Source organism: Spermophilus citellus (genome assembly GCF_964194105.1).
Source record: "Spermophilus citellus genome assembly, chromosome: 14".
NCBI classification, from domain to species: domain Eukaryota; kingdom Metazoa; phylum Chordata; class Mammalia; order Rodentia; family Sciuridae; genus Spermophilus; species Spermophilus citellus.
In genome coordinates, this window is record NC_138194.1 from 81,856,712 (window position 1) to 81,883,221 (window position 26,510).

Genomic DNA, 26,510 nt, shown 5'->3' on the forward strand with positions numbered 1-26,510 from the left:
CCTTTACTGTTTTGTTCAGACACACATAAAAAATGTGGATGTTTAGATGAAACAAATTAACTCTAAAATTGTAGGAAGTCATCCAAGCATTTATTAGCAAATCATAGCAAGCCAAAGAAGGTTATGCAATGATTATGAGCAGGGACTCTGGAGTTTGATGGCTAAGGCCAGAATTCTCTGCCATTACATGCATATGACCTTGGGCAAATTACTTAATCTCTTTGCCTCAGTTTCCTCATCTAAATAAAATGGATAATGATAGTTTCAAGCTCAAAGAGTTTTAATAAGGACAAAAGGATTGAGCCAGTAATAAATTAATAGAAAGGCAGCAAACTTTTAATGCTAGCAATTGAAACACTAAATTATTTAGCAATCAATTGTAAAGATTCACCTATTTTTACCAATGCTTCATTTGTGAATGCTTTCCTATGTGAATTTTCTAAAGTAGTTTTGTCTTATTCATTGAGAATACAAATTAGATAGGTAAGGACATACTTTGTGCTATTCAATGAATTACAAGCTAAGCTCAGAAAGTTAATTCTCTGCCAACAGATTATTTTATGGGCTTTTTATCTACCAAAACTTTTTTTTAATCATGGCCAAATATAAGTCTTAAATACTACATTTTAAACTAAAAGTAATTCTACATGGAAGTACAATTCAATAAACAATATTTTTATGGATCTTACATAATTTTCTCACCAAAAATTCATTTAAAAAATATTTATATTTGTATCCACATTTTCATGAAAGTTTGATTCACAGTTAACAAAATTATTAAGTATATTTTTTAAAAAAAAAATCCATATATCCTGCTGGGTACAGTGGTGTATGACTGTAATCCCAGCAGCTCAGCAGGCTGAGACAGGAGGATCTTGAGTGCAAAGCCAACCTCAGCAACAGTGAGGTGCTAAGCAACTCAGTGAGACCCTGTCTCTAAATAAAATAAACAAATAGGGCTGGGGATGTGGCTCAGTGGTTGAGTACCTCTGGGTTCAATCCCCAGTACCCAAAAAGAAAAAAAGAAAATCTATATATCCTTAGCATTGCTTCTCCAAATTGAAAAGAGTCTGTCCAAACTTCACTGAAACTCTTTGCATCTCTTTGTTCTAATGACACAACTAGATGAAGCAGAATCCAGTCTGTCAGCTTCCTTGCTTCCTTGAGCTAACTGGTACACCAGCCTAGTAAGCAAACCCTTGCCTATCAATACTTAAAGTTCCTTAACTAAGTGTATGGGAAGGGAAAATAAAACAATATGACAAAAAAGACATTTTTTACTTTTTTGGTGGAAACAAAAAAAAATCCCAGATAAAAATTGTTTGTGGCATTTTAGGAAATCCACACTCCAAATCCATCCATCAGACTATGTTCTGTCAGAAAAATATGACATTTGATGTCTGGACTATGTACCCCCTGGCTGACATACTTTTGAGTCCTTCTGCACCTGTCCTCCTGAGTATGGGCTCTCTTCTGTATAGTCTTCCCTTCCAACATCTAAATAGGCTCAATAATGGCTTCCTTTGGGGCCCTGGTATTTCCTAATTCAGGCAGTCTGTGATGAAAACGAAGCTGTGCAAAAGACATTTATACAGGAAATAATGAATAGATAGTACGCTAAAGGATAGCATCTCACAGTGACTACCAACCTACAGCACAATTCACTACGATATATCTGCTTCCCCTGCCTTAGAAACCTGGGACAACAGAACTATGCCAGATCTTACAAACAGTCTAGGTTACAACAAAGAGGGGGAGAAAAGTGCTTCTAAAAAATATTTGGGTCAATGGAGCCAATTTACAAAGTGAAAGTAGATTATGAGAAAATCCAATTAGTCAAACCAATAAAACTCAACCTATGTATTGAATTGGTTTTAGTTGTTTCCTACCATCAAAAAGGGTATTATCAATGTAAAAGATGAATAATCAAAAAGAAAAAAATGCTATCTAAATTCTATTTATTATAAACAAAATGGTCTTGTTCACTATTACACATAACCAATGCAATGTGTTGAATGCATTGGGTTTTTTTTTTTTTTTTTTTTTTGGTACCGGGGATTGAACTCAGGAGCACTCAACCACTGACCCACATCCCCAGCCCTATTTTGTTTATTTTATTTAGAGACAAGGTCTCACTGAGTTGCTTATTAGCACCTCACGTTTGCTGAGGTTGGCTTTGAACCCCTGATCCTCCTGCCTCAGCCTCCAGAGCTGCTGGAATTATAGGCATGCACCACTGCACCCAGCTATGCCTTGTTTTCTTAAAACTAAAATGTATTTGAATATGACTCTTAACTTATCCTTAATGAATGTCAACAGAAATGCAACTATTTAAGGTAGAAGCACAGAAACACACAGGATTAGTTAATCTCTGGATGCAATAAGTAGTTTTTAACAGTTTATTTTTTACTTAGGCAAATAAAATATTAACTGCTACCTAAAGAGAAACTTAAAATCAGTGTTTCAGAGTCAGTGATTAGAAAGGTATATACTTCCCATTTTTCCTAATTTAGGCTATTCTCTTCCGAATTAGACACAGGTATTGTAACAGTTTCAAAGGGATCAAGAAAATGATTATTGATATCAACGTGAAGTCAACAGAACCTACATGATGACTTCAATTATTCCCTTATTTTCATTGACTATAAAGCAAAACAATGCATATCACTTTTCGCTGGAGACCATCTTTAGTTTAAAAAGTTCCTGTCGGTGGTTGCAAAGGCATTCAGCACTGCTGCTTGTTTGAACTGCTGTTTGGCTGCCAATGGACTGTCCCCAAAAGAACATTTTTGCATCTCAATAGAAGGTCCGGTATCAACAATCTTTAAACTATAAATTTAACAAGGCGGCTAAAGAAAGAGGGAAATAGCATCTGCATTGTACTGTCTTGGTATCACATTTTCAAGATGAACACATCATCAGACTACCTTCATTTATCTAGCACTTTGCATCTGAGGATCTCAAATGGCCTGACAAACATTAATTAACTGAGTTGCACAACACTCCTGTGGGATGGCAGGCAGGAGGAGCCTCTGTAAGAGACAGATGAACAGAGTTCCTGGGAGGCCCTGCCTTTGACAGTCAGTGGCTCAACTTGGAACCCAACTCCCACAGGCCCATGGCAGCACACAGCTGAAATCAAGCAGTGCAAAATGTACATGTTAAAACTGACAGACTTTCTTGAATAAATTTACTAGGAAATCAAAATCAGTTTCAAAGAAGTTTATTCCCCCAAGGGTGCACTGGGGAAAGTAGCCTAATAACTTGAGTGTTAGAGCCCATGGAAAAATGTGAGCCTGAGTTATGTGGCTGTGACATTCTGTTTTGACAAATGACAGGGAGGTATTTACCTGAATATTAACTTGCCATAAGTTCCCCCATACAGATGCATTCATTAAACTTATAATTATTTTATTATCGAATGAAAAGTCCACCTGATGTTGGCAAAATCTTTGTGAAATTTAATGAACATTTTTTGTCCCCATTCCTGTGGTTGTCAGATGAAAGATTATAAAGATTATAATTTTCTGTGTAATAAAATTTAATCTAGAAATTCCACTGCAATAATGAAATACAGAATTGATCATTCAGGCAATTATAAGACTAGTACAGTTACATCTGCCCAAGAGCTTGTCTAAAAGTAAATAAATAAATCCCTTTGTGTAATTATACATTATAGAAGAAACTAGTCAACAAAGGATATAAAACTGTACATGAGTCTGGACTACACCATATTACAACAGTTTAAAATGAAAAAGAAACATCTATTGGAAAATATAAAACTAACTGACTTTTACTTTTAGCACAAGCAATATTAGATATTTTAGCCTCTTAACAGAACCAAATTTTAAAACACTTGATTATCAAAATATTAAGCTTTCACGACCACATTCACAAGCTTATACATCTAGAAGATAAGATCTCTTCCATAAGTTTTTAAACAGCATAAAGTTATTATAGAAGAGCTTGGACTGTTTCTAGCAGAGATTCTAAAAGTTTTAATATTTCTTCCTACTACTAAAAGAAAATATTCAAAAGACTTTATAGAAATAGTGTGGTTAATATGCAACAAAAACCCTAGTTTTCACAAAGCATTTTACAATATAGAGTTTCACTTAATTACCCTTCCTCACACTCAAAGCACTAGAATCAACACAGGTGATAGGCACAACTTAAAATTTTTAACAAGATCACTTTCGTTCTAAAAATAAGGGGAAAATAGAGATGAAATAAAACCATATATAAATGATCTGCTACTTAACACAAAATTAAAAGCTAAACACTGATCTAGGAGATAAAAAGAAAAGAAAGGAAAAAACTATAAATGCTAATGAAAACCATTTTGAAATTTTAGCTCTTCATCTGATTGTATTTTCTTCCTCACTTTCAAAAGTACAATAAACTATCATGACTAAAACTAGTCAGCATACACACACACACACACAAAAAAAAAAAAAACACCAAAAAGACTAATATTCGGAAAGCAGCATTTTAACTGTGTCCTTTGTAACATAACCTACTTATGTTCATTTTACTCTTTAAAAATATTTCCATTATTTACCTGATAGTGTTGATTATTTTAAATCAATGTTTTCTAATAGACAATTTTTCATACTTAATTGTTCATATCACTCTGAACAGTATTTAAAAATGAAAATTAAGTTTTGCCTTTTAGTATCAGAAATACTATGTATAAAAGTATTTACTAATCACATGCTCAATTAATGCTATGTTGAACGTACTATTTAATAAAAAAAAACTTTTAAAACCTTATATTTCCCATTTCTTAATTTGCTTACTATTTCTGAGTAAATGTGTCCAGCAGCAAAGCAGTTAATTGCATGTTCCACTCTAGTATTTAAACTCAAACATGAAAACTGAATTCTATCTTTACACAGACCACTGTGTTCTATTAAAGACATGAAAATTATATTTGTATATTTATGTTCTGTTTATAAATCATTATAGGACCATCACTGATAACAAGACCATTGCAACTACAAAATTAAAGAACATTATTTTTTGCCTTTAGTGAGCATGACTTGCTCTTCTGCTGGGTTTTCCCCTTACTGATGAAGGGTAAAGAATTGAGAAGTGTGTATTTCTGTAACTTTAAGGATACCAATTTTCACTTCTAAAGTAGAGTTCTTATCAAATTTCCAAACAAAATGGGCTCTTACAGATCAAAAAGCTCATTGGCTAAAATATGTACATGCCAAAAATTTTTAATTCACTTAATAAATTAAATATTGCACAATAAACTAAATTGACTACTCTTTCGAGTCCAAATACCCATTAAACTGGTGATTTCCCAGAGCACTACTCAAATGTGAAATGTGAATTTTTAAAGATTCAATTTTTACTAAATTCACAGAATGACTCAAGCCTCTTTTTAACATGTGTGCGCGTACTCCCTGGAATTTAGCAGATGATAGCCTTTAAAGATCACAAATCAGAGGCCTACAAACTTGGCTCTTCGTTGCTGAAGATTTCCTACCTCAGCAGCTAAATGTGGAGGAACTGAAAAGACAGTTGAAATGGTGCAACAGAAACTCAGAGTGAGGGAATTAAGGAAGTGGAGGAATTGAGAAAAACAATTTTTTAGAAAAGTACAATCACCCCCGGCTTGCTCAAATAAAAAAAAAAAAAAAAATGTCACTACTTGCTCAGGTGTTTTACTCCACTGCTTGATCAACTATTATTCCAAGTTTACAGAGTATACAGAAGGTGACAGAAAAAAACTGATATGCCAGAAATGGTCAAAAAAGTTGCCAAATAATCTGGCAGCAAATGTGGATGACACAGATGAGAACAATTTTTGGTGGAAGAAGAAGGGAGGGGACTCTTGGGGTGCAATGGGAGGCACCCAGGTAGACCAACTCTCAAGATCCAACAAAAATTAACAAAGCCCAGGATTCTGCATCCCTGCCTTACCAGAAGCCAGAAGGGTCACATGAGACCAGAGGAGTATGCACATGCTAAGAAAACAATGGGTATTTACAGTTAGACAAATGCAACTCCATATGTAGTGATTTGAAGGAGGCTTCCTGAACTGCACCCTCCCTCCAAGGGCACAGAAACTACTTCTTTCTACAATTACTTATAATAAATCTGTTCCTTCTGCAAAAAGTCTTTGTTTCTCAGTGTATGAGGGGCATGCCTTCTTCTGTATTCAAGGCCTTCTGTTAGCTCCAGGGCATCACTAGAGGGAGGGAAAGTAACACTTTCATAATTAACCATGCACCTCTAAGGCTTGCTTCTCAGCTCCACTACAGAATACCTGAGAAGCACAGATGGGCTTCAGGGGCTCTGCAGGAAATGAGAGCAGAGCCACTAAGCAGACCTGGGAAGAGCAATTTTTCTCTCCAGTATACATCCAGAGAGACCTCAGTGATCTCTAACCCAAGGTGCAAGCATTGGGCCCACTGAAGTCTTTCCTAACTGGATCTTTTGTAAAGGATAGCTACTTTCCATTCCTACCTTCTAGACACAAATAAAGCTTTGAAATCATCCAGAAAGCTCAAAACTTTCTCAGCATTAAGGTGAAATGTTGAACTGGTGGTGCCTTAGGCAAAAAGCAAGTATCACTGGGAGTTTGTGAATTTTCAAAAGTTAAAATATTTCTTGATAATGATGAGACTACACAGCGCAAACAGAGAAATAGAGGATCTTTCTCACTCAGAGGTTTTGCTTTTGCTTTACCACAGGGAACTAGGTCTTTCTCCCTAAAGGTCCTGATAATATACAGTGCACAGTACACTTCTGTGTAAGTTCTTCATACCATTCATGTTGAGATTTTTCTCATCTTTTCCCTTCTTCTTGGCAACAAGCATTGTTATTTGTACACATTTATACTCTGGGTTTAAAAAGTAAGACATTTCTGTATTAACATCTTACCCAGGAGTTTACATTCTTAGTGATTTAAATCTCTACTAATGTCCTTATTAACCATACACTGTCACACCACCTTAAAATTGAAAAGTCAGTTAGTTTAATGGAACAGATGTGCATCCTTCTGGGATTCTAAACCTCCCTTCTCCAAAGGCGGCTATGTTGTTTTGCATAATCACCAGGAATGATTAACCGATGTTCAATCTGAGCTAAGAGTGAAGACAAACATGAGACAGCCCACCAGGATGCGGAGGATGCATAGAGCACACACCAACACACAGGGAGCTAGGTTCTGCCACTTTTGCCTTCTAAGTATAAATCCCCAAACTAATACAGCTCATTTAATGTCATTTCACAAAACATAGTACTAAATGTAGAGATTTTGTGCTCCCCCATCTTCCCTTCAAAATATATGAATTATTTTAAAAATTAAACCTTCCTACCCGTAACAGGGACTGGGACTCATCCTTGGACTTGCTTTCTCCCGATGCAGGATACTGTGGGGTGATGGCCCCAGACTTCTCTCCGCCGGCTGGCACCCCCTGCAGGAATCCCTTGGTCTCCACAGCCAAGCCATAAATAGGTCTCGCCAGGTGGGCAGCCTCTACACTGGGGCTATCCCGGAGAGTCTTTGTCTGCTCTTGGGTGCCGGACACAGGCGTCAGGAGCCCCAGGCTTGCTTGAGTATAGGATGGACTGCCACGAAGGATGTCAGCCCCTCTCCAAGCCACGCTGCGAAGGTCATCGCCTGAACTCTCAGACCAAGCTTTCTCCTTGAGCCCGTCCTTGTCGTCCAGCTTCTCCCGCTTCACCACGCTCTCGCAAACTGGCTCTGCCATTTTAGAGTCTGGATTCAAAAGACTGTAGACCTTGAGGTCAATTTTGGGCTCCTCCTTGATGGCAGAGATGGCATGACCATCCTCTTCGCCGTTGGCTGTAGTGATGTCCTGTTCCTGGCAGTGAACAGTGTTGAAGTGCTCCAGTAGTGACTGAGTGTCAGCAGCTGTAAAGCTGCACTGACGGCATTTGTAGCAGCTGTGTGCTCTCCTGGAAGAGAAGAAAACAGTCCATGGAAATCCAGCATTCTGAAGGTTTTTTTTTTCTTTTTCAGATGGTCTTTAAGCACCTGAATTTTATCTCACACAATGTACTAGGCAGAATGAAATACAATATTCTCAACGCCCAGAAAGTGGAACTTAATTAACTGGCATTTTCAATTCTATATAAAGAATGTGAAGTTCCCTTTTGTTACAGTAGCAGTAACAGGTATACACACAACACACACACACACACACACACACACACACACACACACACACGCGCGCGCGCGCGCACGCATTCCAGCTGATTAGAACCGGTTGGTTGGCTTTATTATCGAATCACCTGCTTTGTTCATTTTATCTTGATGGATAATAATCAATTCTGGACCAGTTAAGTCGATATTCATATGTTTTTATACATGATTTCATCAATGGACTTTTCACTTTCTGTTTATTTAAGAAAAAGTGAGGGTTTTCTTCACTATGAATACACTTATGTCTCTAATGCTTAGATGCTTTTGTACAGCTTATCCACATATTGAAATGCACTCTAAGTGATTATAACGTTCTAGCATAAATCTAAATTGAGTCAATGAAGTATGGTTTATCTGATCTACATAATCTAAAGAGTAAGATGTATTTAAGACCTAACTTTTTTCTGAACAAATTCTACCTATCTATGTAGATAGGTATCTCTACTGGGTGTCAAAGATCATGATAGTTGCTGTAAAGACATGTTTATTAAAAGGGTGCACATGTGTTTTCTTTTTAAAAGAAATAAAATAAGGAGACTGTATTGTTAAACTGCACAGCATCTTGTCTGCTAGACAGAGAAGAGTTTCTGCTATATTAGGACAAATGTTTGATTAACAAAGAAGAACAGAGGTACTGCATTATAAAAAGCATACCAGAAAGGTACACAAACAACTTGGAATGAGGCATTCTTTCTTTAACTATAAAAGCCTTAGTTAGCTCTCCAAACAAAAATTATGTGAAACACTTTCTACTTCCTGACAAACTGTGCTAAGAGTTACCCACAAAGTTACAACATAAGTTTTCTAAGCCATCACTTAAAGGTATGGAGTCATATTATATACTTTTAGATAATCATCAAAATTCTATGTTGCCAGGCACTGGGGACACATAAGTGAATAAACCATACATATTCCTTGCCCACTTGGGACTATGCCCACTCTGCCTACTCATCTATAGGCAGAAATAACAAGCTTCAAATAACGTTATATATAAATATATAAGTACGAAGGGTGACATGTGCTGAGAATGAAATGGTAAGAGGGTAGCAGGGAAAGGAGATTGCTTAGAGACGTCGGTGAGAACTTTCTAAGGGAGGATATAAAATCAAAAGATGAAAAGGAGCTATTCTTGTTGGAGGAAGAGGTAGGGGGAGAGAAGCCCTTTCTAGCAAGTCTGAGACATTGTAAAGAGGCCACTGCAGCAAGAGAGGAACAGAGAAGAGGAAGAACGGCAATCAACAAGCTGAAAGGGCCATCCAGAGAGAGTATTACTGGTCCCTGTGAAGATGGTGGCTATCTTCAAAGATTAAGGGAAGCAATAAGCAGGGAGCAGCATGGTCAGCTGCAAGCTGTGGTCACTTTGAGGCAGTGATAGTTTCTGAATTAATAACTTTAGTTTCCTTAAAAGGAAACTAAATACTGGGAATTCCAAAAGAATTTTCTTATTTTATAGAAGCAAAATTCAAAGATGCAAGAAAACAAAATCTCAGTAAGTATTTGTTAAGAATATTTAATGTGATTTATGATTAAAATCTTAATTTTCATTGGGTAAATTTAATTTTACATTTTAACCAGATTGTTTTTAATCCTTTCTATTTTTCTTCATTAAGTAGTAAAGATAAGTACAACAAATGACAAGTGATATGATCATGAACTGATCATAAAAACACAGCAATAAAATTAATTTTATCAAGTGAAAGTAATCCCATCCTGAAGGCAAGATGTCTATGACCATGAGTAAGACTCTTGCCACCAAAAGTCACAGCTAAAAAAAGACTAAGATTACAAAGGAAAACAGAAAAGAACTAAGATCCAGGTCTTGGAATCTTTGGAAACCTCATCCAAAGAACATTCTTAACCTAACCACCTTCCAGTACAATTCAATGGAAGATAAGCTCTTGAATCTAAAATCATCTGTTTATGAGGCCATAATGTGCAGACAATTATTCATAAAAATGGGTAAAGGCAAAATGTAAACAAGAAATACTCTACTGAAGATATTGTATAAAACCTATTGAATTATGAGAATTAAAAAATAAATCCATTTTGGGAAGGACATCAGCAATCTCTGATTGACCTTCACCCTAACACAATTCTAATGAACTCATTGCCCCAGCATGCCAGTGAGTCTGTGGTTCCCTGGCATAGTAAGATCTCTGCTTCAATCTCTAATGAGATTCCTGCCTATAAATTAAGACTATAAATTGCCACCATCATTTCTATCAAAATGAGTAACTCTAGAGCAAAAATTCCTAAGGATTATAGCGATACTGTTTCAAAGAAATAAAGACTAAATGCTAGAGCAACAAGAAAGAGAAAGAATCAACATACAGAGAAGAAAATCAAAATCACAGAGCACAGCATAGCAAAAAAAAACCTTGTTTTCAGAGGGCAGAGCTGGGGGTGAAGCTCAGTGGTGGAGGACTGGCCCAGCAGGTGCACGGCCCTAGATTCAATCATGAGCACCCCAACCCTGCAAAAGGCAAATTCTCAGTTATTATTGGAAAAACAATTTAACACACTGAAGAGCACAGACTCTTGAACCAGAATGCCTGAGCTTCAATTCTTATAATGTGTGTGATTTGGAATGTTGACTGAACCTCAGTTTCCTCTTCTATAAAATGAAAATAATGTGTCTTGATGTGTCCTTGTGAACATTAACCCTAGTATTAAGTAAATAAATAGGGTTAACCAGTGTAAATCCTAAAACTAAGCAAATCCCCTCAGCTCCATGTGAATCTCCATGGGTATTCTTTCTACACAGGAGTTTCAACTGACAAATTGGTATTGGTACCATCTTTTCCATTCCCCCATGTATGTCAGCCATGACATATACCATTTTTAAAACCAAATTTATTTCCTAGAAGACTCTTTTCTTTAGGACACTTCCAGGTGGAATATGCCCTATGCCTTCTTTGCTTCAAAGGGCCTCAGTGATTGAATATATTGCAGTTTATTGCTTAATTGTTAAGCTTTACTCCCTTTTCATCAATAGTAGTTAAACCCAGAGTCTTAAAATTCTGAGCAACAAAGATAATAAGTGCTTTAGCTGTGTTTTATTTAAAGTGCTGGGAGCTGGGGAAGGTCTTGCGAGTGTATTTATCAAAGCAGTTCAGAACATGATGTATCTAGTAATACATCTAAGTCATTATTATTAGATTTAATATCCACTTATTTGGCAATCTAGAAATATTCCTGAGCCATCCCTATCCTTTCACCAAACAGATGAATACAAACATCTTTTACCCATTATTTGACTGGTACCTTTTCCCAAATATACAAGGTCCCAGGCCCCATCCAGATGGGCATTCTTTACAAAGTATCACATCTGAGGCAGGTGTCTAGGACTTCTATGTTTGCTATTTTGAAGTTTCTGTCCCAATGGACAACTCCTGACTCCAGACAGGTCTCAGCAACTCCTCGAATCTGCTCCACAGAGGAGCTCTTGATCCAACCACCACAGACAAAACCATCCATGATACAGGGGAACTGTACATGATACAGGTACTGAGGAACTGTCTGAACACAGACAACAGTGGGGTGGGTAATAAGCAAGAAGAAGGCAAAAATAGCAGAAGAAACTTTTCAGAAAGGACCTTTTATATTGAAAAGGAAAACACATTAACAGAAAAGATGGTTATAAAAACAAGCTCAATTCACATATCTTATCTTTTAAGTGTTCAAAGCACTCATACCTAGATGAACTAGGCGCTAGAGGCACTAAAGTATTAAGCCCATTTTATAGTAAAATTGGAGAATTTTTAAGTGCTTTCTTTTTTTTATCCTCTGCTGCCTAAATTTTTCACATGACATAAAAATAAATGAAATTACTGACAATATGGCAAATGAAAACACCAGGTTGGGAAAGGTCTTTGACAGGACAGAAAAGAAACCAAGGACAATCTTCTTGTCCTTCGAAACAAGAATGTCCTGGTCATCATAACTTGAGAATCTGAATTTTCAACAAGGTCCTCAAGGACCATAATCTATCTACAAACCACATTACTAGATACATCATGATTCTAAAGGACTTGGTGAATAAAATCCAAGGCATCACCCAGCCCCTAAAGCTTTGTTAATGAGGTTACTGCCCCTAATCTTCAGAATCTTAAGATCTGGCTGTTAACTGCTATTCATGAAAAGAGAGTAAAGAGGATGGTGGCACAAAGAAAAGAGAGTAAAGCCAAACAATGAATCAGCAAAATGTTAAAATGCTCCATCTCTCAGGCCACTGAATACCTCTAGGTGAAGCAGAAAAGGTAATTTGCTACAAGGTACTCTTGAGACTTGAAGAATTCCTCTCTCCTTATATTAATCCTAAATAAATGATTAAAAAGAATATTAAAAAGACAGCATTATTTTCAAAAGTTTGAAGCAATATAAAATTTTCACTAACTTATACTAACACTGAGAACAGTGCTTCTCAACTCCAACATTCACAGGAATCACCAGGGGATCTTGTTAAAAGTCCAGATTTGGACTCTGGAAGTCTGGCTTAAGACCTGATAGTCTGCATTTATTATAAGCTCTCTGACAGTGCTGATGCTCTTGGTCCCCAAACCACACCATGAGTAGCAAAATCCATGCAGTTATGGTCAGGAAAAACTTCAAGATAGGTAATCACATAGCTTAGCTTGCAATTAACTCTCAGTAGATAAATATGTATATATATACACATGTGTATATAGTGTGTGTGTGTATACATATATGTATATACACACTCAGCGCTTTGCAGAACATCTCAAATGAATTTTTTTATGATGAGTGACATTATTTTACCATTTAAAGCACATACAGTATCAACCACTTCTGAGAGTCAACATTAACAGCTGTATAAATTAAAACTACAGACATGAAATTGTTAAGAACAATCCCAAACTTATTTTTTTTAATTTCATTGTTTGAGGATAGTCTGTCTTTTTTAGTGATAAGGTCATACATATTACCCACAAGTACACAAACTGCATATTTCCATCCCCGCTTCACAGATGAAGATGCTGAAGCATAGTGAGGTCAATTCACATTAAACAATATTGAGGGCAAGATATACTATTTTTACTATTGTTCATGTCTATTCTTCCATGTCTATTGTCAGTGTTTTAAACACTGAGAAGACCTTCAATACAATGCTATACCTACAAAGATAAGACTAGATTATTACAAACCCTGATATAAGAACATTATTCAAAAATAAAAGTTTAGTCATTATGAAACTACATTAGTTTGGACTCTCCTCCAACCTATTAAATGCATTTTATTTTATCAGCATTAATATGGAAACTTCAAAGACACTCAAGGAATTTTTCCTACAGTTCCCAATGCCAACCTTAACCACACCCCATCCATAAACACTTCCCAAATGTTTCAATCCAAGAATAAATCTAGTGTATCCTCTGGGTTACTATAAATTTTCATCTTCACCTTAGGACTTTTTAACACATTGTCCTCTATTATAATCTTGACTATAATCTTAATATGTAGTTATACTATTGCTGCCCCCAAAATCAGGATCAAAGCTGACCCATTTTTGTATAGCACCTACCTCAAAATGTCTGTAGAGTCACTAACTATCTGTTTAATAACCAAAGGAACGAACAACCACAGCCCTGGGGATGTTCAGGATGCTCTATTTAATATGTAGAGTCATAACGTAGCACAGAAATATTAAGAGGTACATAGGTATTTTGCAGATGGTACGTTTTGAGTGGTACTCTGAATAAACTCTTCATTATTTACAAACTCCTAGAACTTCTGGCTACATTAAGCCAGACTAATTTGAAGATACTACAAATAGTGTATGCTCTGCATTAATTTAAATTATGTACCCTCTGCCAACTGGAGAACAAACAGTCTCCTCATGCTACCTGAGGAGAAAAGATGTCATTTTGTAGATCTTTTCAGTATAAGCTTGCCAGATTAAACAGAGGACTCCTGGTTAAACTTGAATTTTTGATAATAAATAAATTATATTTTAATGCAAGTATGTCCCATGCAAGATTTGGGACATACTTATAGTTTTGAGCAATCAGGAGATGAATCAAAAACCCTGATTAAAGAGCTAAAGTATTATTTCCCTCCAGGAAAGAAATATCAAAACTGTGTTAAAAAGAAAAAGACCACATTAAACTTAATTCAAATGACTTAGAATTTCTGTGAGAATAAATGTTTTATACATTATCCTACTTAATAGAATGTTCATGTGCTATTAAAAAAAATAAAGAAAAAAACATCTATTCTGGACCCTTCCATGTTCTAATGTATAGTGGCACTCTGTCCTAACAGTAGCTTTCCATTCATTAATACAGATTATTATAAATTGTTTTCACAATTCATAAAGGAAGAAAGAATGCTTCCAGGTGTTGGGGGGGAACAGCTAAAAGATGCTACACATGGACTATCCTCTGATAAAAATTTCTATTTTCATAGCAAACCAGTTATGGTATATGCAAAGCACAGCTCCAAATGATGCTTTCTTTTTCCTTTAAATGTTAACTTCTAGAGATTTATGTCACCACTTGGAAAGCTCTCCCTCCAACTGCATTTCACTTTGAATAGTGTGAGCCACAGTTTTTATTCTTCAATGATGAAATGGAGCCTCAAAATAAATGAACAAATGATAAATACAATCAATTAGACTTTGAGCAATATATTTGGTAATAACATTATCAAACGATTATAGAAAATTATCACAGAAGTATGTTAAATGAAGGTTATTAAATATTTAAATGTAAACATAGCTGAGTCAATCTGACCTCTAAAAAAATCTAGCCATTTTTGTAACACATATTTGACTGGTATATAAATCTATGCATGGCATGTGACACAGCTGCCACTATAGAATGAAAGAAAGGAGATGAGAGTATCTGAAGGACAAAGACAAAAATAGAATTATTGATGGATAATCAGATCAATCCTTTAGCAGCAGGAAATAGAATATTCAACCTTAGCAGGAGCAGTCTACAGAATATAATCTAAGAAAAACTGAAAATCTGAATAAAATAATGTTCAGTCCACGGAACTTGCATTTTTAAATTGAAATAATCTGATAATACTTCCTCACTTGCAATAATTAGATTGGGAGGAGGCTGAGGGCTTTATCTTCTAGTGTATAACACATCATCTTCCTTTTAGGATAAAAAGAAAACAACAACTAATGTCATATCTGAAAAGTTTCAAGGTAAGATTCACTTTCAAAAGGAAGGCATCCCCTACAAAGTTTCAAAATAGAAAGGTGAGTCTTCCCATAAAATAGAAAGCAACCAAGGAATGGGAAATAATTTAGAGATATTAATATGAAACAAAAATCAGGAATAAAAGTAGATAGCTGGTCTTACACAGTTTTCAGGAACTTTCTGAAATTTCTCATAAATAATGTGTACCAAAAAAGGAGGTGGCATTGCAAGCTATTCTCCTGATGGGCTAGAACATCCTTGGTAATTTCTGTGTGTCTCAACGGGAATTTTCAAATTAAAATATTATATCTAAATCAAGGTATTACAGGCCACTGAGTTACTAGGCATTGTTTAAAAACTCACGACACATAACACACACAAATCTAAATGCCACCTTCACAGCCCTCACCCTTTTAGAAACCCTGTGCTAATGCTCTGTGTACTTGGCATTTTCAGATGTGTGGATAATTAAGTGCTTGTGATAAAATTCTACTTTTCCAAATTATCAGAGCCTACACTTCATCTTCCTTCACAGAACTCTTTTAAGACAGCAAATGAGCGGTAGCTATATTAATCTGACCATCTACTGTATCCAATGTTAATTACTTCAGCCTGAGTTTACATATTTTATAACTAAAAGACATGAATAACATTTAAAATTTTCAAATCTCATTCATAAATCTCCCAATGGACAAGTGCTACTAAAACATATGGGCATTTTTCCACATTCTAAGTCAACAATAAATAGTTGAATATTTAGAAAGACAGTAATTATATTACTGATTTTAAGTAGTTAATTAATAACAAGAAATGTTGAGCATATATTCATATATTTGCTGGGCATGTACAGTAATAAGAATTGATGACTCAATTTTATTTTAAAATTATATCATGTAATGCTAATGACACAGAAAAACACATACACCCATATGCATTTTTATCTAGGTTAACAAACAAATTAAAAAGTGGACCATAATCATAGAATCACAGACTTGGATTTTATTTTAATAAAAATCTATATATAGCTAGACACAAGCAGAGGTTGAAGAGATGATAAAGAAAATAACAGTTCTGATATGGTTGAATATATTACATGAATATAAACACATGTACATCATAGATATAAAACTATATAAAGATGAATCTCTAGATATATGTAGCCACAGGCAAATTTTGTATATATATAATAAAAATAATATTTATGGTATAGTTGAACATATATGAACATGTATAAACATTTGTAGGATACAACTATACATAAGAATAGTTTTATCTTGCTAATTCTATAATTTATAAAAAATGCTATCCAATTGTAAATAATCTTCATTGCTAATTTTTATTTTATTTTATTTTTTTAATTGTAGATGGACACAATACCTTTATTTTATTTGTTTATTTCTATGCAGTGCCACGGATTTAACCCACTGCTTCACGCATGCTAGGCAAGTGCTCTACCACTGAACCACAAAACTGGCCCCTTCATTGCTTTTTTTTAAGCAGCCAAAATTAAGCTCATGAAATTCATCCTGCAGTAAACTGTCAGTTATGGCAAATTAACTACTGTATAATATTCCTCTCTGTGAAATTTCTACAAATTATTTAATTAATCTGTCATGGACAGGGTTTTTTTTTTTTACCATTTCATTTGTTTCTTTGTTCACTTTTCATTTTATTTGGTTGTTTTCTTTTCAAAAAAATACAATTATGAACATTTTTGCACAAATATCTAGGAAAGTTAAGGATTTTCTTCTGAGGAGTAAAATGAATTTGAATACCTGATATTGTCAGAACTGCCAAATTCATTTTCTAAAAATGCACACACAAACTATTCCTAACTCTTCTAATGTTTTTTGGTCTTAAAGTCTACTTTTTCTGAAATTAATAAAGTGATTTTATTTTTCAATTACTATTTGCTTCATGCAAATTCATCCATGCTTATCTTTTAGTTTATGAGGTCTACATTAATGCACTCAAAGGAAATGTTCTGTGTGATCCTATATTCCTGAAATCTGACTTCTTTTTGGCTTAAAAACTGTCAGATTGTGTAGCTAGTCTGAACCTGACTGAAAAGCAGTCTCTAATTGTTTGGTGTAGAGTTCATATTTTTTAAATTTATATAAATTAGGTTTATTATTCTGTTGGTCAAATCTTTGAAATTTTGAAAAAGAATTTCTGCTTAACATTTAATAAAAGTAGCTCACCACTGAGACTGTGGTTTATTGTATTTTTTCTGTAGCTCCTCTATCAATTTTTGCTTTACCTATTTTTATTTCATGCATTTAGAACTGTAGATGGAATGAATTAAACTTATTCTTGCTCTTTGTCTTAAAGTCTATTATATGAGATTTAAAAAGCCCTCTCAACTTTCCCTTGATTTATATTATCTGGTTTAACTCAGTCTATTCTTTTCTTTCAAACTCTCCAAAGATTTGTATTTTAGGTACAATTCCATATCCTATAAACAGCAGAAGGTTGGATTTTCTTTTTTAATACTGTCTGATAATATCTTGTAAGGTGCAAGTTTAATCCACAATTCTTATTAACATTTTTGATATGTGGGCTTTTATACCATTTTACTTCTAAAATTCTATTTGTCCAATTTTTCTCATATACCCTCTCTTGACATGCTTAAAAAGACAGATTGAATTTTACATGTGTTCTTTACTCCACTATTCCATTTTTCTAATCTACAGCTTTGGAAACTATGTACTCATTTCCTATTCTTTCATTAGTTATCCTTAATTTTTCCAAGTATTCATAATGAGGTTCAAACTCACTAACTGCACACAATTCAGACACCTTAGATCTTAATTCTGGTCATTTTCCCTTCAAATATCCAGAGAAACATTGCTTAATACCTTAGTCTCTCTCTTTTTAACCTGCATAAATGAAGGCTATGTTTGTTTAGATGTATCAAGATCTTTCCCAAGTCTTAGGTTGTCCAACTCCTTTGCTTTTATTTTCAGAAGATAGTTTTGATGGGTAGACAGTATTAGGTTGATTTTCCCCCCCTAAAACATTTGGTAATATTCCTCCTTCTTCCTGTTTCCATCATTGCTAAAATTGGTTAACCTAATAATCTTTTCTGAGTAGTTGATCTGTTGTTTGTCTCTAGCTGCTCTTAAGGATCTGTGTTACCTGGTGTTTCAACTTTTGCCATAATGTGTTTGTTGTTAAATTTATTTGTATATATGCCGCTTAGTGTAGGCTATGTATCTGTGTATTAGTACCTTTCATCAGTTCTAGAAAATCCTTGTTTTCTCCTCAAATACTGGTTACCTATGCTCCATTCTCTATATTATTTGCTCCTGGGATTCTAATTGTCTATTGGAACATCTTATTATATTTCCATATCTTATATCTGCCTCTGATATTTTCCATCTCCTTACTCTCTCTTAAACATTGTCTAATGTCTCATTCTGATTATCTCATTTGCTCTCTATTATTTTCTAATCTTCATTTAATCTCTCTCTGTTTCAAGCTTCAATAATAATATTTCTTAAGTAAAAAAAAAATGCTATTTGTCTCTTTTTTTTTTGCTCCCTGGTAATTTGTAGTTTAATTTCTTAGATCTAACTTTAATAGTTATTTTACTTCTTTAAACACTTAACTATTTATTATCTTATAACTGAAAACTCCTGTATCTGAAATTCCTTTATTTCTCAATCCATCTTTTTTTTGGTTCTGTTTTTCCACTGATGTCATGGAGGGTGGTTTATTTCCCTTTCCATATGATAAACTTTTTTTTCTAATGGCAAGCTCATATAATATTTCATTAATCCATGGATAGCTTGTCAGTAAAAACTCAGTACTTTTCTGTAGACAAATTCAGGCTGACTTCTGCCCGAAGACAGAGGGAGACACCCAATGTGGAAACACTTTTACCACCTTCAAGGTCCCAGCTTAAAGTAAAACACAGATTTGGGCCCTAGCTCTGCAGGTGACTCCAGTCTTAGTCTCTCAGCCATCTGCAGCATCAAAGTTGACATTTTCCCCCAGTGCCACCTCACATTCCAAGTTTACTTTTACTTCTCCTTAATCTGTGTTTAGTTCACCTCTTGGCAGAGAAGAGAAGAAGAAAAGCTTCATAGTTCCCCTGCATGTGTGGAAGCCTAACAATGCACTGCAGAGTATTTGTTATCTGGCATAGCTGTTGTGTAAGAAAATGGTTCCACTTACTGCAGCAACATAAGTTATGACACTGAAATTTTGATGAAAATGGTAGATTTGATTCACTGTTCAATAAGAACAAAAAGACAATACATAGAGAAAGACAGATCCACAAGTGGATTACAGTAATGCTATCCTACTATGAGTCTTGTGCTCAAACACCTAGAATATTCCACAGCAGTAATACAGAATTTTGGTAGATGCTTCCTAACACAAATAATGTGCATAAACATAAATATAACCTGAAAGATACGAAAGTGATAAGGAAATGGTCTTCTGTTGTTTCATCTTCAAACTCGGGATTTAAGGAAGATGCTTGATCAAATTGTAAGCATCCAGGTGACTATTTCCTTTCACATCCCTTGGGCCTCCACTGCTGTTCAGCTTTGAGGAAAGTTTCCTTACACTTCCTCCTCCTGAGTTTCAACTCCCGAAATGGTGAGTCTCCAAATTTAAATATTTCCGAAAGAACTCACCAACAGATTAAACTACTCAGCACCTTAAAGGTTCTTGGGTGAGCAAAATTACATCAGGATTTAAAAATAAGTATAAGGGTAGTTTAATGCCCTCAGGACATGTGCTGTTTAATTTCTTAGCAAATAAAATGCTGAGAGGTTGATTAAATTTGAAATGAGCAGACAACTGTCCTTTGACACGGAACCCTAGTTCCTCAATAGCATCCAAGACCATAATTGTGAAAGATTAAAATGTAGCACCTTGGAGATCTCAGCTCATTCTAACTTCTGTGAAGTAAAATGCTCATGGGAAATTCATTTGCATACAGACATTCACTAAGCATCTATTAGACATGCTGGCAGTGTTAAACTGTGCAGACACGGTGGGAAGCAAGAACAGAATAGTCTCTTCTTCCAGAGCTTACTTTCATCACTGAATATTAACTAAATCCTGACATAATCAACAGTATTTTTATTCACCTTTATATTTGGGGGGGGGAGATTATTTTCTTTATCTAAAGCATATGGAAAGTAAGTTTTCTCTGACAATGGTTTTACCTTCCTGGAGAAAAGACACTGGTTCAAATCATATGATAACTAGCTATATTAGTATGGGGGGAGAGGGACCAATATTTTTTAAAAATCATGAGATCTCTTCAAAAATGCCTCCCTTTTCAAAGAAAGAAGGGATTATCTGATTTTTACATCACTTAACAAATATACCTGCAAAATATGCACATACTCACCCATTCTCACACATCCACACCAGCAAAGCTCAGAAAGAAGCTGATGTCTGCTAGCCCCAGAAATAAATTAGCATGCAGCTAACATCAGAGGAGCCAGAAACACTCATTGCAAGTGTGAACACATATTTGATTGCAGGACTGTGTCTTTCCTAGGGCTGACCTTATAAATTAAACAGTGTAAATCTCAAGTAAGTGTTTTCTGAACATTTTGATTCACTGTGAACATTAGGATGCCCTTCAAATTAACATCTAACATTATTAGTCTATTGTTGGACATGAACTGCTTCATTACTGGTGACTGAAAAGACACCCTCACTGGCACTCATGCACAACACCGAAAAAGAATGGAAAGGCCTGATTAAAATTTTGGAATGTAAAAATTGAAATGCTAGATTTTTAAGTTAGGATATTGGATCTACATATGGAAAAAGCACTTAAAATGGTAAATAAAATTCTTTACTTTGGTGCCAAGATGCTTAATAACATACTAAGTAAAATCTGAACACCAGGTATCCCCAGAGCTTTGCCAAACTAGTGCCTACTTATAACCAAGACTTGGTTTTAATGCACCTTTCTCAGGAAAGCACTTTCTATCCACATTGAGCTACACTGTTATTATGGTCATTTCAAACATAGGGCTTGTAGTTCATCTTTTATGATACTCATCACTCAAAATGATCTGCAAAGTGCTGTCTTCCCTGCTGAACTGTAAGGTCCATGAGGCTACTGTGCGGTTGACTCCTGTACAGCCAACCAATGTCTGACTGGCACATGCACATTCTAAAAATTAATTAAGGCATGGATACATAAATGAAATAAAGACATGTAACCTGAGCACATCTCTAGAAGGTATGAAAAGTTAACCAGGAAAATTGATGCTTATAAAGAGAATAAAGTCAAAGTAAAATAAAACACAAATGTACCCTCCTCTACCTATGAACTTGAAATAATTTGAGTTTTACCTGCTCAGAGGAGCAAGTGCACGTCCAAAATCACACATGCTACAAAACACTCACCTTGACAATCAAGATTATTGCCCATTTTTTTCAAAGTGAGAAGAATGTCCAATCTCATTTTAAGGATAAAATGAACCGCACGTTCTCAAATTGATTGTTTCCCAGTTGGAATAAAGAATAAAATATATTCTAACAGAACCTTTCATTTGGGAGCTGTTCCATCAACAATTATAGGATAAGAAGTCATATTAGAAAGGACAAATAAAGAGAGTATGGTCAATAAGTAAATTTAGGGGCTGGGGTTGTGGCTCAACAGTAGCGCACTCACCTAGCACATGCAAGGTCCTGGGTTCGATTCTCAGCACCACATAAAAATAAGTAAACAAAATAAAGGTATTGTGTCCAACTACATCTAAAAAAATAAATATTTAAGATTTAAAGAAAAAGTAAAATTAGCAGCATTGTATTGTAAGCATCACTGAGAATTTTAAAATATACTCAGTAAATGGTATAAAACAGATATGAAACAGGAGTACAAGTAACCAAATTAAAATCAAAGGGCACGACATCTATAAATGTATTTTGTGAGATTCTATAAATGATCTCTAAAGGGATCATGTCCTCCAACTTCCAAGCCATCAGACTCACTCCCTGGACTCTTGTTGTTATTTTCCTGGCACTTTGCCCCCCTGTATGGATTACCTGTAGTGTCGGGAAATCTCTTCTTCCACCTGGGTAATAAAATCACATTTGGTACATGAGTGTTCTTTGCTTTCCTTGATAGCCTGCTGCCCATCTGATCCTTGCAGATGATTTGCTTCCTGTTTGACATCGGAGGCTTGGGACTCATGCACAGTCTCATAGTGAAAGAGGAGCACATCTACATCAGGGGTAGAGAAGGGACACTGGTGGCACTGGTGTTTGACCCTCGAGCTTCCAGCCGCCCCAGGAGACAGGTGCAACAGCAAGAGTGCACAGTGGGAACAATTACTTTTTCTACAAGCAAACGGATAAGTAATTTCTCCAAGGTGCTTTTCTGGGCTGCAAAGGCCTCGGGGACAGAATGGACAGTGTTTAATGGTACACTTGTGAATGTTATGGAGCTGTTGGTAATGGCGCAAAAGCGGCCCCACTACAATGACATCGGGGCCATGGCTTTTGGAATATCTAAAGTCGCAGAACTGACAATTATAGCTTGTTACCATATTATCCTCTGCTCCCTTGCTGGAGAAGTCCTTCTTTTTAGCTCCACTTGAGCCCTTGTCTGCCTTGGTCATTGGCTCTCCTTCTGCACTTTTGGCTAGATCATTCTGATTAATGACAGAGCCCCTGGAAAGCTTATCATTCAATTCTGGATTAAGGCCGCCTGACTGCACTGCCGCATGCTGCTTGCCATAATGTTCTAGCAGTTTAATGGAGCTAGATGACTCACAGCTGAAACTACAAAATTTACACCAGTAGTAACTGGTGGCCTCTGTACCATTTTGTCTCGAGGAATCAAGGGGCTTGATGGGCACTGAGTAGCCAACAGGAGTGTCATCTCCTGCTTTGACTGTTATCTTGTCCTGCCACTTTCCCAAGTCTCCAGAATCACTGGATCGAAGTGTAGGGATGGATTTGTTAGAGTTTTTCTCAGAAGGTTTTGCACCCTCAGAGGAGGGGAGAGAAGCTTTTATTTTGTTCGGGTGCGTCTGAAGAAAATGCTGTTCTAGTTCAGTGGATGAGTTGCCCATATAAGTGAAATTGCAGAATTTACAGCGGAAATACTTGGTGTTTCCTTGGCAATCTGGTGTTTTCCGTCCGATGCCAATGAATGTTCCACCTGAAGTGACCTAAAGTATAGAAAAGATGGATGTTACTTTACACATATCATTAATTCATGAGTTCTCTACAGGCAGGTGGGGGTGGAGACTGCAAAGTAATCTACATTAAAAAAAAATAAAATAGTGCTCCTAGTTTCTATGAAATCACTTAAATAATCAGAGCCAAAGAAATTCCCTCTCCATTTCTCAAGCTTCCCTCTGAGGGGTTCATTTTGCTTAATATTTTAGGCCAAAGTAGCAGACAAAAGTAAATAATAAAAGCACCATAACGAATTCAAAAGATTTAATAATATATACCTAGAAAAACTTAGAAAAACATTTTCTACTGAGTATGTTTCACTACTCCCTCCTTCAAATCACAGTCCTGCAGAAGCATCCAAATCACAGGGGGTTTCTTTACACAAAGCTAAGGCTTGCTGTCAAAACCAGAGGCAGTTGCTCAGAGATTACTCAACACAGATGTTCTCCAAGGAAATCTTCTGTTCAGTTTCTACAGCAATGAGGCTGCAGGCAAAGATGAGGTCTATCTGTTTGGTAAAATAGGATTCTAAAATGACCACACAAAATGGCTCATAATGGAAGCTCATGCATGCACAATGAAACTAAACATAAAAGGAAGAGAGTAGGCAGGAAATCGTGGTGAAGGAGGATCCATGTAAAGAGCTTCAAATTGTTCTCAACCAAAGACAAATGAAAAGAAGAAAATCTTCCTGGACCTTACTTGATTAATGCTTTGCCTCATAGAAAATGGCTCCCAGCAACTCCTATGAGTGGATCATGGGGATGTTCCAATGCCAAAATAAGATAATTCCCCCATAAAAGTCACTACTACTCTGCTTTCTTTCCCAAAGTTGAAATTGCACAGTACTGGGGCTATGCAGGCCTTCAAAGGGCACTCACAGTTCCTCCCTTCACAGTGTGTACCCTCAACAGGCAGCCTGATTGAGTGCCATCCCTGAGCAGCCAGGATGCATGGTTTAAAATAAAACTTTTGACTGAAATACTCCAAAAAGTGAGATATTTTACTTTCCAAATATCTGTGGATTTTAAATTCTTTTTCCAGCAACCAGATGTAATATATAAATCAAGTGGCATAATCATGGTCTGCCTTCTTCAACAGCTGCTCAAAAATGACATGTGTGATCGCTGCTCATATCCAAATTGCTCCCCGAGAAAAGTCTCAAGCATCTCAAAATCAAATAAAGGCACTACTTAAAATGCAAATAATATTTTTTAATGCACTGAGAGACACCTTTGTACCTCTACTATATGGAACTAAGACTGAAGTCACCATTCACTGCTTAAAGAGAGGCATGATCTTGATCTAGTTACTTAATCTCTCTGGCCAACAGCTTCCTCAATTAGGGCAACCTCTAAATTTATGTTCAGTATTACAGTTCTAGGAAATGTGCATTAACTCATAAACAGCCTGACACTGGTTATACATTAAGATAAGAGTTTATGAAGGTCTCTCACTGCCTTCAATCAAAGGATGATAATGGTTCACTTCAGACCATGTCTATATCTACAGCACAAGCCCGCAGATTTCCATTTGTTGATAACAGAGCATTATTTAACCAGAAAGCTAAGAATGAGGCATCCTCTCAGGCAGCAACTTGACAGTCAAGAGTGTAAGAGATGTCAAAGCCAGATACTAGAGGATACACTCTAGAACATTCTAACCTAGCACTTAAGTGCCCAAAGTAACTAAAACTTGTACTGAAATAAATGCATCATATTTCAAAATTTCTACATGTGTTTCTCAATTCACTGGAGGTGAGGAGAACCTGATTTTCAAAAAATCAAAATACTTATATGGGATACTATCACCAGGTACTCTGTTCAGACAGTTACACTTGAATCCAAAGGGGTAACTCATTTTTTTCTTTAACACAGGCAGAGAAAAAGAAAGTGTGCAAAATTTGAGATTAAAGTTTTCTTGTTATAGCTACTATATTGCTTCAGAGTTACTGTGCTTCCCTATAAAATGCTTTAAACGTCTGTTTGTACAACTAAGATTCCCAAGAAATCACCACATATCATCACTATTTCTGTGATTTTGCAATCTTTAAGCCTCATGTGCTCTGACCACAAGTACATTTCTCCTACAACGGGATGAACAGACTAATTAGAGGGGAAGTGGCAAAGTCATTCAGTGATAAACTCACACACTTGGTATGACTAGTATTCTCAGATAAATGAAAATATTAAATTCTGCTGTTAGTAAGCTAATGCTCTGTTTATATTTCTTCTGAGACTGCAGGAAGAATGTTATTAATATTTGGAAGGAAGTAAGGGCTCAGTACATATTGGTTAAATGAATAGATGAATTACTTAAGGGAGATGTAAGCACAGGTGGAAATCTCTCACCAAGAATAGTAATTCATGGCACCATTATCACTGACTTGACCTGATTGATGTCTATGGACCCATTCCAGAAAATACAAACTACATCTTTCACCCAAAAGCAAATGAATATAGAGCCACCTGAATGTAAATTAATGTTATATAGAAACATTCAATATAACTAATAAGCATGAAAAAGAACAGATTTTAAATTGCTTCTCACTGACTGAGGACTATGACCACATTTTATTCTATTTTAACCCAAGTTTTAACTTTTTTCCTTCCATGTAGTATTTTCCATGGTTTTCATCTATAATTTATTTACATACATCTTTAAATAGAACTATTTCACTAAAGAAGAGAAAAATATTAAAAGATTGGCTTTGTTTCAAGGTCTTTAACTCAATTTAATTCTATACTCCTTATGATATGTAGCAAAAACCAGTAACAATAATATCTAAAAGAATATGTCAAGGGGAAATATTTTAAAAGCTTCAGAACTCTTAAAATGACACTTTAGCACATGTACTTATTTTCAATGCGGGAAAAGACTATTTGTTTGAACTAAACACAAACCTTTCCTCAGATGTGGTTCATTTTCAAGTACTATAATTGATAGCAACAGAGACAATTATGAGGTACTAATTTAAGAGGACT

General features: G+C 35.6%; 1 protein-coding gene across 4 annotated transcripts in view; it reads right to left on the reverse strand.

Moving 5' to 3' along the window:
- Positions 1 to 26,510, reverse strand: part of TRPS1 (transcriptional repressor GATA binding 1) — a 241,136-nt gene that overhangs the window by 160,770 nt on the left and 53,856 nt on the right. For all 4 annotated transcript variants that reach the window (XM_081266196.1, XM_081266194.1, XM_081266193.1 and 1 more), the window contains 2 exons: positions 22,387 to 23,516; positions 7,335 to 7,938 (listed from right to left, as the gene is read on the reverse strand). In XM_081266196.1, the coding sequence (XP_081122322.1) occupies positions 7,335 to 7,938; positions 22,387 to 23,516 (1,734 nt within the window). The remainder of the gene's footprint in view (positions 1 to 7,334; positions 7,939 to 22,386; positions 23,517 to 26,510) is intronic.